The 12244-nt window shown below is 39.9% G+C and overlaps 1 protein-coding gene across 4 annotated transcripts in view; it reads right to left on the bottom strand.

Annotated features, from left to right (window-relative positions):
• The window catches only part of SLC7A2 (solute carrier family 7 member 2), a 70850-nt gene that overhangs the window by 16609 nt on the left and 41997 nt on the right, over window positions 1–12244 (bottom strand). For all 4 annotated transcript variants that reach the window (XM_030937905.1, XM_030937903.1, XM_030937902.1 and 1 more), the window contains 3 exons: window positions 6868–7265; window positions 5986–6141; window positions 1020–1185 (listed from right to left, as the gene is read on the bottom strand). In XM_030937905.1, coding sequence (XP_030793765.1) covers window positions 1020–1185; window positions 5986–6141; window positions 6868–7243 — 698 coding nt within the window. In that variant the 5' untranslated portion in view covers window positions 7244–7265. The remainder of the gene's footprint in view (window positions 1–1019; window positions 1186–5985; window positions 6142–6867; window positions 7266–12244) is intronic.

The raw sequence follows: 12244 nt of genomic DNA, 5'->3' as shown, positions 1-12244 counted from the left end.
TTCCCTAAGAAGACATTTAAAAACATGAAACAAAACATCCTCATCTTGATTGACACTAATGAAATTGAATATTTTATTATATGTTAAAAACTATATACGTTTATAGGATACTAATTTTTTCCATTATTAGAAAGACTAAATAACATATGTCGAGAAAAACATACAGATGTACCTCATTCCATGCAATAGGTATTTGTGTAATCTTACGTCTGCTTGTGCAACTAAAAACATTCTCCAAAAAACAAGGTCTGAAGATTACTAAAGCATTAAAAGAATACAATAAAACTGAATGGTGGTCCTGAAGGAAGAACTAAAGGATGCAGGAGTCAAAAATACTCGTCGTTATTTAGCAGTGGCAAACTGCTGGGGGGAAAAGATCAAGTTTTCCCAATGGTTAGGATCTTCCCTTGCTCTTCCCCTAAACCCGGAGCAGAGCTTGAGGCTGGGAACCAGCAGGTGCATGGGTTCACACAGTTGCTACACAGGGAGCACACCTATACCTTTAAGTTTGAAGGGAGTTTGGGAAGAGGGGTCTTGGAATGGAACAGCCTCTCAGAAGGGTCTCAGAAGCAAGAAATTTGAGAACCATTGCTCTAGAAGAAACTCACATATGCCCTCTGGTATGGTTTGGCTATGTCCCCATCCAATCTCATCTTGGATTGTGGGTCCCACAGTTCCCATGTGTTGTGGGAGGTGGCTGAATCATGGGGGCGGGTCTTTGCTGTTCTCATGATGGTAAGTGGGTCTCACAAGATCTGATGGTTTTATAAGGGAAAGTTTCCCCACACAAGTTCTCTCCTCTTGTCTGCTGCCAGTTAAGACATGCCTTTCACCTTCTGCCACGAATGTGAGGCCTCCCTAGCCATGTGGAATTGTGAGTCCATTAAACCTCTTTTTCCTTATAAATTACCCAGTCTTAGGTATGTCTTTATTAGCAGAGTAAAAATGACCTAATATATACACTTAAAATATTTTCTTAAACAAGAAGGAGAAAAAAAAAAAATTCTCAAATATTTTACCTGGCACTTGCTGATATATTTTTGAGAAACTCTTCACTAATCTTCCAGTTTGCCACATTTCCTTTCACAAATCCAGCAACCATCACAAACAGAAGGACCAGAATATTAACAGCTGTGAAGACTTTATTTACCCAAGCAGACTCTTTTACTCCAAAAGACAAAAGACCTATGGAAGAAGAAAGGGCATTTCCATGTTTATTTATCTTCAGGAAAGGCGATGGCATTTTGAGGCAAATACAGGGCTTTAGGATATTCTTTCACCAGGATTCATATCTTTTTTTTTTTTTTTTTTTTTTGAGACGGAGTCTCGCTCTGTCACCCAGGCTGGAGTGCAGTGGCCAGATCTCAGCTCACTGCAAGCTCCGCCTCCCGGGCTCACGCCATTCTCCTGCCTCAGCCTCCCGAGTAGCTGGGACTACAGGCACCCGCCACCTCGCCCGGCTAGTTTTTTGTATTTTTAGTAGAGACGGGGTTTCACCGTGTTAGCCAGGATGGTCTCGATCTCCTGACCTCGTGATCCGCCCGTCTCGGCCTCCCAAAGTGCTGGGATTACAGGCTTGAGCCACCGCGCCCGGCCCAGGATTCATATCTTTAATTTCCATCTATCCACTTCTACTGCTAGTTCTTATTCATTAGTTAATTACCTAATCCTGAAAGGTCTTCTGAATGCAACCAACTCAATTTTGGAGGCGGGTCGTGCTCATAAAAGACACCACACTTTCTAAGAAACATAACTCTAGTAACTTTGGCCATCTTTGCCAATGATAGGTAAAGTAACATCTAATTTCAAGGTAAATGGTTGCAAACTATTTTTTCTTTTTTTGAGACAGAGTCTCGCTCTGTTTCCCTGGCTGAAGTGCAGTGGCATTATCTCGGCTCACTGCAACCTCTGCCACATGTGCTCAAACAAGTCTCTCACCTCAGCCACCTGAGTAGCTGGGAATACAGGTGTGTGCCACCATATCCGGCTAATTTTTGTATTTTTTGTAGGGTTGCAGCTTTGCCATGTTGGCCAGGCTAGTCTCGAACTCCAGACCTCAAGTGATCCGCCTGTCTCAGCCTCCCAAAATGCTGGGATTGTAGGCACTGAAGCCACAACAACCGGCCCAGTTGTGAACTTTTAAAAAGTAAACACTAAAACATTTATCTGCCATGCACACAAAATACATAAACAAAGATAATTCTCCAATTGTGCCAAAAAAGTACTTTGTTAAACCTATTCTCATTTTAATAGCTTTATATTCTGATTGTAAAAGTGATCAATTTCCTATTCAAGTACTTTGAAGACACAGAAAAAAAACAAAGATCAACCATGCTTTTCCCTCCCAAGTTTTGTACATACACACAAACACACACATACACACACACACTCTTTTGTGCCAGTAAATATATAATCTCATTTTTAACAGCTGCATAATCTTAGACTATATTGAGGTACTGCACTTTTAATTCATCCCTTATTTATAGACAATTAGATCACTCTTTGTTTGTTACAATTATAAATAGCACTGACATAATAATTCTTTTATAATTATCTTTCTACACTTTCCATTTACTTTTTTTTTTTTTTTTTTTTGAGACGGAGTCTTGCTCTGTTGCCCAGGCTGGAGTGCAGCGGCCGGATCTCAGCTCACTGCAAGCTCCGCCTCCCGGGTTCACACCATTCTCCTGCCTCAGTCTCCCGAGTAGCTGGGACTACAGGCGCCCGCCACCACGCCCGGCCAGTTTTTTGTATTTTTTAGTAGAGACGGGGTTTCACCGTGTTAGCCAGGATGGTCTCGATCTCCTGACCTCATGATCCGCCCGTTTCAGCCTCCCAAAGTGCTGGGATTACAGGCTTGAGCCACCGCGCCCGGCCTCCATTTACTTCTTTACAATAATTTTCTGTAAGGTAATACTGCATCAAAGGTCTGTACTGTTGGTTCCTATTATCAAAATATTCTCTGGAAAGTTTGGCTCAATTTAAAGTGTCTATTTTTTCTATTAGGGTATTCTATTCATATTGATCGATATGGTTTGGCTGTGTTCCCACCCAAATCTCATCTTGAATTGGAACTCCCATAATCCCCATGTGTCAAGGGAGGGACCCAGTGGGACGTAACTGAATCATGGGGGCAGGTTCCCTGGGCTGTCCTCATGATAGTGAATACACCTCACGAGATCTGATGGTTTTAGAAAGGGCAGTTCCCCTGCACATGCTCTCTTGCCTGACACCATGTAAGACGTTCTTCCGCTACTCTGTCACCTTCCACCATGATTGTGAGGCCTCCCCAACCATGTGGAACTGTGAGTCCATTAAACCTCTTTTTCGTCATAAATTACCAAGTCTTGGGTATTTCTTCATAGCAGTATGAAAATGGACTAATACATTGATTTATAAAATTTATTTATATATTAATGCCATACGCTCTCTGCCTGTCATGTACAACACATATTTTTCCCAGTTTGTTTCTGCCTTTAATCTTACTGTTGATTATATGCATGTAGAAAAGTTATTAGAATAAAAAATAAATTTTCCCTTTTTAGTTTCTACCTTGAAAAAAAATCTCTTAAACATTAACCCAAACCATCTACTTTATTTCCTTCCAGCATTTTTCTAATTATATTTATCATACGTATATCTTTAACCCATCTGGTATAAGATTTGAATTATGGACCTAAGAAAGTTTATCTTTTACTATTGAGCAAATGATCGCTGTGAAAAGACGATGTCACAGATTTACTTGTTTCTTCCCCATATGTATACCACCTAGAAACAAATAAGCAAATTTTTCTAAGCAGAGATGAAAGAACTTGAATTTTGTTCTTCTACCTGTATAATTCCTAGAATCATATATTAACCATATAAAGGAAAGCTGTATGGCCAGTACAGTTCCCAACTCTGTAATTGTAAGCTAGGTTAGGAATCGCTACTATATACCTCGGAGAATAACAAAGCCACCTTTATATTTCACGTAAGTTTCCCAACAGCGCATGTGCACTGTCTACTCTGAGGTCTCATCTCGCACTGGCAGATTAGACCTCAATGAATATCTCATCTAAACGGAGCATACACTTCCTGTGTATCTTTAGTAAAACAACTGCTTCATGTCACAAGATATTTGGTGTTACAATATGAATAGGGATTTCCAATAGGGGGTTTTGATCTTCAAAGATTCTAAGGACAGAGTTTAAAACATAAGCTTCACCTATAATTAAAAGAAAGATAAGATGGTGAATGAACACGGGACAAATGAGCCAAGGCCTGAGTCTTGCCATGGAATTAAACTATGTGCTGACTGTGTCATAGCTACATGCTTTTCATCATTTAGAGATTAAAGTGGAATATTTTAAGTTCATTAAAATGATCAAATATGATGTAAATAAAATATGATGTAAATAAAATAAAATATGATGTAAATAAATAAAATACAATGTAAATACTTTAACACTAGACTGGTTTCTATTTCTAAGCTAGACTGCTTAGAAACCAAAACAAAAATCAATCTTTGTTGAAAAACAATTGATGCAATTTCTCTTGACATTAGAATCAAAATGCAAAACATTTTAGACCTATATACGTTGTTCATGTTCTTATCCCTATCCCTATATAAAACATTTAATTAATGACTCACTTTTTAAAGGGTAAAGCTGTTTTCAAAATTATATAATTTTCTAGTAAACGTTTCAAAAGAGAAACATATTTCTGTCTCACTCTTCTAACAAGGGAGAAAACAGAGATAAGGTTGGACAAGAAAGTATGAGGCAGATTGCTCAGGGTAAAGCAAGTAAGAAGGAGGAACAGACATGGTTTTTACTCTTAGTGTAATCCTTGATAGGTATAAGCAGGATTGCAGGTAAGAATGAGACTCAAAATAGAAAATGTGGCCAGGCGTGGTGGCTCACGCCTGTAATCCCAGCACTTTGGGGAGGCTGAGGCGAGGGGATTGCTTGAGATCAGGAGTTTGAGACCACCCTGGTCAACATGGTGAAACCCTGTCTCTACCAAAAATACAAAAATTAGCCAGGAGTGGTGGCGGGCGCCTGTAGTCCCAGCTACTCGGCAGGCTGAGGCAGAAGAATCGCTTGAACCCGGGAGACAGAGGTTGTAGTACCACTGCGCTCTAGCCTGAGTGACACAGACTCCATCTCAAAAAAAAAGAAAAAAGAAAAAAAGAAAAAAAGAAAATGTTCAAACACTTAAAACAAATATAAGGAGACAGAGCAGGGATTAGCTATGCCTATGAAATAGAATTGACCACCATGTGAGTGCTTACTAGGAACCAAATGAGAAGGCTGTAGGAGGCAGACACTGATGCCTCATTTTATGTATGAGCAAACTGAGTGAGGGAAAGATTATATAAATTGTTCTATGTTCTAAAGGGAGTGAGTGGCACAGCAGGATTGAAATCTGGTTATTCGAATTCCTGTGCCTCTTAAAACCACTATGCTACCATACTGACAAAAACTGAAAAATCCTAGTACTAAGTATGTTTGTCTACATAATGTCAACATTACAAAATGACAGGTGATTTGAACTTGCTTCCTTTACAACCAAAGGCCTACGTTATATAGATGAAAGCATGTCAGAAAAACAGAATTTGTTCCAGAAATTGCAAATATCCCTAGTTGTATCTAGTAAGATGAAACAATGCCAAGAAAGTAGACATTCTTCCTTACTGAAACCACTGCTATTCCTGCAAACCTGCAATTAATTATTAAAAAATCAATGTCCTCATCCTGTTATTTAGTGTGTGCTAAGTGCCATTTACTCAGAAGCGCTATTTTTACCACTGCACACAATTTAGACTTAGATTAAAATGTGATTCCAGCTAGTGATAAACCCCACACATGTCTAACAGTAACATAAATGTATAAATATACTGACCTTGTCTTGGGAACTCAGGCCCCAAATTCAGAAGTAACCTATTTTCCTGAGACAAATAGTGTGGCTCATCCTGGGGAGAGACATAACTGGTTTTCTTACCTGCTAGAAGTAATATAAGGCACACAGCAAAAAAATCAGGATATTCTGCAAGACCAGTGTAATTCATTCTGAAGTATGTCCTCAAAAACTGACCAATCTGTTTGCTAAGAAGTTCATCAAAGGTGCCACTCCAAGCTCTTGCAACACTTGACGTACCTTCCCAAAACAAAACAGAGGATACGAAGTCACTGGGGGCAAATTAACATAGCATGGTTTGCTACTCTATTACAGGATAAACATGAGTTCACAAAAGATTGAAAATTTTAATCATATATACAGTATCTGGATATTTATAATCATACAACAGTCATCAAATGTTCAAATCCGTAACTGTGGACTGTGGTAACTTTATTTGCAATAAAGAATTGTAACTTAAAAAGTCTGCAAGTCCACTAAGAGGCATAGTCAAAGATGAAGCAAAAATCACAGAATTGTTTGGCCAGGTGCCGTGGTTCACACCTGCAATCCCAGCACTTTGGGAGACCAAGGTGAGTGGATCACCTGAGGTCAGGAGTTCAAGACCAGCTTGGGCAACATGGTGAAACCCCGTCTTTACTAAAAATGCAAAAAATTAGCCAGGCATGGTGGCAGGTGCCTATAATCCCAGCTACTCAGGAGAAGTGCTTGAACCCAGGAGGTGGAGGTTGCAGTGCGCCGAGTTCACGCCACCACACTTCAGCCTGGGTGACAGAGTGAGACTGCCTTTAAAAAAACCCCAGGAAATTCTGTAATTAGGAGGAGACATTTTAGAGATGACAAAAATGAGACACACAGACATCAAGTGATGTACCCGTACCCAACACCTACAACTGAACCTAAGGGCTGTGACACAGGGCTGCGATTTCTTCCATTCCACGCGTTAGACTTCTTTTTGAAACATACCTATCACATAAGATAAAATGAGATTCCAACCAGTGATGAAGGCCCACAGCTCTCCGACAGTCACATAGGTGTACAAATACGCAGACCCTGTCTTGGGGACACGGGCCCCAAATTCAGCATAGCAGAGGCCAGCCATCACCGAAGCCAGGGCAGCAATGAGGAAGGACACCACGATGCTGGGGCCCGAGTCTGCCTTGGCCACCTCCCCAGCGAGGACGTAAACCCCAGCACCAAGGGTGCTTCCAACGCCCAGGGCAATGAGGTCCATGGTGGATAAGCAGCGGCATAATTTGGTGTCTTCTAGATTGTCCAGAGTCACGATTTTTCTCCGGATCAGACATCGGGCAAAGGTCAGCGCGGCTTTGCAGGGAATCATTCTGACGTCTGATGAAGGCAACCTGAGCAGAAGGGAGGAGGTTAGAAGCTGATCTGGAATCATCATCCTTCCCTTTGGTGACCCAGCTTCCAGGCACAATTAGAGCAAGGCTGTGTGTGCGTTTCACTTGTTAGAAGAGATGCAGTGACCCAGAGCAATCAGAAGGAAGGTTTAATAACCAGAGCCTCGAATTTCCTGTAGTTCAATTTCCTGTAGATACATGTCCCTTTATAAGAGACTGCAATAAATGGCTTAGGTGGCAAGCAAAGGAATATAGCAGCCTTGGGTGATTAAAAAGATTCGCCATTCTTGTTTGCATATTGTAATTTCGTGTTTTTGTTTTTGTTTGGAGACAGGATCTCACTCTGTTGCCCAGGCTGGACGGCAGTGGCACAATCTTGGCTCACTGCAGCCTCAACCTCCTGGGCTCAAACAGTCCTCCCACCTCAGCCTCTGGAGTAGCTCAGCCTCGGGATTATGGGTGTGAACCACCAAGTCCAACCTAAAAATTTTCAAAGGATATGTTGATAGAAATATATTTCAAGAGATGGCTAATTTTGCTCTCACTACAAGGAAGGGAGTGAATTGCCTCATCTTTTAGGTTCTGTCCCTCTGTACTTCAACTATCCATTTAACTCAGGTTCTTTTTTTTTTTTTTTTGACAGGGTCTCACTCTGTCAGCCAGGCTGGAGTGCAGTAGCAAGATCACAGCTCACTGAAGGCTCAACTTCCTGGGCTCAATCAATCCTCCCGCCTTAGTCTACTGAGTAGCTGGGTCCACAGGCATGTGCCACCATGCTCAGGTAACTTTTTTATTTTCGGTAGAGATGGGGTCTCACTATGTTGCTCACGCTGGTCTTGAATTCATGGGCTCATGCAGTCCTACCTCCTTGGCCTCCCAAAGTGCTAGGATTATAGGCATGAACTACCATACCTGGCCCAGATTTTTCAGGCCTTACTAAACACCAGGAATTGTGCTGAGAATATGTGTAGAATGATGTCTTATATATAGATGGGGTCTCTAGCCTTACAGGACTTAGCTATCGTCTAAAAGCATGTAAAAACGTAATCATTTCATATTCTCTGGATTTATCAAGCATGTGTGAGCTTCTCTGTTTTCATTTTAAACAATGAATGTGAAGCAGATGTGAACGTTTTAGAATTTTTTAAAAATCACCTCTCAAAGTTTGCTGAAATCTAAAACTGTCATTCAACCATGCTTTAAGTATGAATTTGTACTAAAATACACAAGCTTATTATAGTTCAGATTTCTAAATAAATAAGTCCAAAGTCCATGCCAAATATTATTCTACGTTCTTTTAAAATGGAATGAATAAAGTAGACAAAAAGTCACACTCCCCACCTCCTGCAAGCCTAAACAATCTAACACTGAAAAAACATCAGGTTACAAAACAAGGTAAGAATATTAGTTAAGAAAAAATACATAGGCATATATTACACTAAAAAGGCTTAAAGCAAAACATATCAAAATATTAACAGTAATTATATTTAGAAGATGGGTTCATCTCTGTATTTCATATATTATATTGCTAATACCTATTTCTAATTTGTCTCCAATGAATATGTACAACTTATATGCAAAAGAAATACTAAAAATGAAAGAGCTGTACATGCGATTGTCTACCAAAACATATAACTTAGCAGATTACTAAATAACTGAGGAACATTATCCACATCAATATAAATATAAATACAAGCTTCTAATAGTGAAAGCAGGTAAGTCAAAGAATATGAAGAAAAGCCTAAGGAGAAATAAAAAATAGAAGTGACACATTCCTCGATGATAAAAATAAACTTTTACACACCTTCAGGATCTTCTGTGCCACTCGACAGAGTGCCAAAGCGGGACACTTCACAAACGCTTGTGGGAAAATCTGCAAATATGTTGACATCTCCAGTTTTACCAATAGGCAGGTTTTAAAAGTCAAAACCTATCAATGCTTCCACAAATCAAATGCATATCAATTTCTACCACTGGCTAACCCTTAAATAGCCCGTTCTCATATAGCTAGAAGGTAAGTGTTCTGCTTAAAAAGAACTCAGAAGTAAAAAGTGGAAGTTACATAAAGGCCAACCGAGGGGGTCAGGAGGGATGGGAAAGGTAGTTACTAAATGCTGAGCTTCTGTAATATTTAAGCATTTTTATACAGAGATGCACAAAGAGCAAGGATTAGGGACCACGGCCAACTGAAAAGTGCTCAGAAACAAAGACACACTGAAGTTCATTGATGATTGAAGATCACGTGAAAATGGGACACGTCATATACAACTTTGGGAACACAACTGATAAACAAAGTGCAGCATCTCCATTTGTCACTTAACCAGATAAAACATGCCTATGGCGGAGGACTTAATTAACCTTGACTTTGATAAGTAAAAGACATAAATTCTACAACTATTGCATATTTATTTATTTATTTATTTTTTTTTTTTGAGGCAGAGTCTCACTCTGTCGCCCGGACTGGAGTGCAGTGGCCAGATCTCAGCTCACTGCAAGCTCCGCCTCCCGGGTTTACGCCATTCTCCTGCCTCAGCCTCCCGAGTAGCTGGGACTACAGGCGCCCGCCACTTCGCCCGGCTAGTTTTTGTATTTTTAGTAGAGACGGGGTTTCACCGTGTTAGCCAGGATGGTCTCGATCTCCTGACCTCGTGATCCGCCCGTCTCGGCCTCCCAAAGTGCTGGGATTACAGGCTTGAGCCACCGCGCCCGGCCAACTATTGCATATTTGAAGAGAAAGGATCTGCAAGGAAGCAAGGAAAACCAAGGAAAGATTCGGGGGCTAATAGGATTGTGGGTAAACTTTTTTCAAATCCTTTTTCCCTGGTACTATGATTATGATGTTATTTGTGAAATTTCTAAAGAAAAAAACAGCATAAAAAGAAAAGAATAAGCAAGTCGACCTCCTTTGAAAACAAACCTCCTTTGAAAACATTAAAACAGTAAAAGCTTTTATTATTAAGTTACCCAAAATGAATAAATGAGTGATGGTCATCTCTTCAATATGAAATTGAATTTAATTCACTCCAGATTACACAGGAAGCAGGACTGCTTATAGAAACGCACAGCTTTAATCAGATAAGATATGATTTCCACTGATTCTTTCCTAGTATTTTTTTTCTTTTTTGGGGGGGAGGTCTGTGTAGGAAAATACTTATTTCCCATTAAAGATGAAAAGTATTTTACGTGTAGTCAGGTTTTCTGTGTTGCTCTGGAGAAAAAAGACAAAGATCCCATTTGTCAAGCATTCATTTGCTTTTGAGTAATTAGAAAAGCATACGTCAGAAACTTCTCAGAACTGGCAGGTTACTCAATGTCCTCTGCAAACAATCTCAACCACGCACAGCCTGGTAAAACACGGATTGCAAAAGCCACAACACAGAACTAATTTTGTAGGACTATAATGGGATGGGAGAAAAGTAAGGAACAAACATATTGGGTCAATTTAATGAGTCATTATTAAACAAACATTTATTGAGTCCTAGCAGGTGTATCATGCAGTGCTTAGTAGACGAAGAAAGTGAATCTCGTACTTTTGTAAAATATGCTTTTGTCGAGACACACTGATATATGAAAGTAGTGTGGCAACAAGAGAATGAGAAAAACATTTGTGTCTAATATTAGTGATATAATGTGGTATGTACATATTTTTGACGTTTTTATAACTTATTCAACATTTAAAAAAAGATAAGCTCCCTATGTGAAATGGTTATGACCATCTTACTCTCATTTTTATAGAGGACTTTCACTGCCCAAGAAAAAACACCCCTCCCACTTCTACAACAAATACAAATGCAGGGATAAAATGCAGGGATTTTGGAGGTGATTCCTTTACTCTGCAGGGCACAGACTTTCTTTTTCCAGGAGCAGATGATCTGCACCGTTGGAACCACTGTCACTTATTGCTACAGTGACCAAGGACTCATATTTAATAAGCAACCTACATGCATGTAGTATAAGAAAAACGATGCAGATTTTGGGAAGAGGCCCGTACAAAACTCACACCCACATCCTTGGCCTCAGAATATAAGGCTCTAATCAATATCCCTATGAGGTCACAGGTGATTCTGGCAATACCAGAAATCGGTATCTTTCTTCAATAAGCAATTATTTTATTAATTGCTGAGACAGCGGCGTCTCTTGAGGAAGACAAATATGTGCACATGAGCTTAGATCTGAAAACAGAATGAGTGAAGGGAGGGCTGGAAGGAACTAGCAATATGCTGTGCTGCAGAAAAGTCTCTGAATGATTTTCATGAGCCTAATTATACATGTGGATCGTTCTTAGCCCCCCACCCCCATTCTGCCCCAAACTTAAGTATGACCATTTCTAGGCACCTTATTCCTTGATAAAGCCCTATTAATTCTTGCCATAAAAGCTAAATTCCTTCCTCAGCAACTTGAAATTACCTCCTTCTAAAACTTCTTCAGCCCAGGCCATCAACTTGACAGTACAGATTTTTAGGTCCAGTAAATCCCTAACCCTGATGACATTAACAGAGCAAACTTCCTTTCAACGACCCCCAGAAATCTTTCCAAATCTGTCAGTCATAGTCACAAGTTGATCCTGGATTTTCACTGTAGTTCAAAAGTTTGATGCTGCATTGAGTCACTTAGAAATGAATCTTTCCCTGCCTCCCCTAGGTAAAGGTTGACATTTCAAACTTAATCTTCTATATCAGTATCCCAGGCCCTGACAATAAATCTTACAGGAGAAACCAGCTGTCGCAAGCCAGTGGGGTAGGTGTTCCAATAAACCCTCAGCAAATTAGTTTGTCCAAATTATAACCAATTTTTTCTTTCTTCATTCCACTTGCTAGTTTCGTGGTGAGACATCTGCTCTTTCTGTTTTGGGACTGATGGGAAAAAAAGTAATTACATCACATAGATGAGTAGGGATCTTTACTGCATTGTTTTTGCCCTAGATCTTTTTTATTTTGCAATCTCCAAACCCAACGTTTCTATAACGTTAAAGTTCCAAG

The sequence above is a fragment of the Rhinopithecus roxellana genome, chromosome 9 (assembly GCF_007565055.1).
Source record: "Rhinopithecus roxellana isolate Shanxi Qingling chromosome 9, ASM756505v1, whole genome shotgun sequence".
Classification (NCBI taxonomy): Eukaryota; Metazoa; Chordata; class Mammalia; order Primates; family Cercopithecidae; genus Rhinopithecus; species Rhinopithecus roxellana.
This window is presented reverse-complemented; position numbering and strand designations above follow the sequence as displayed.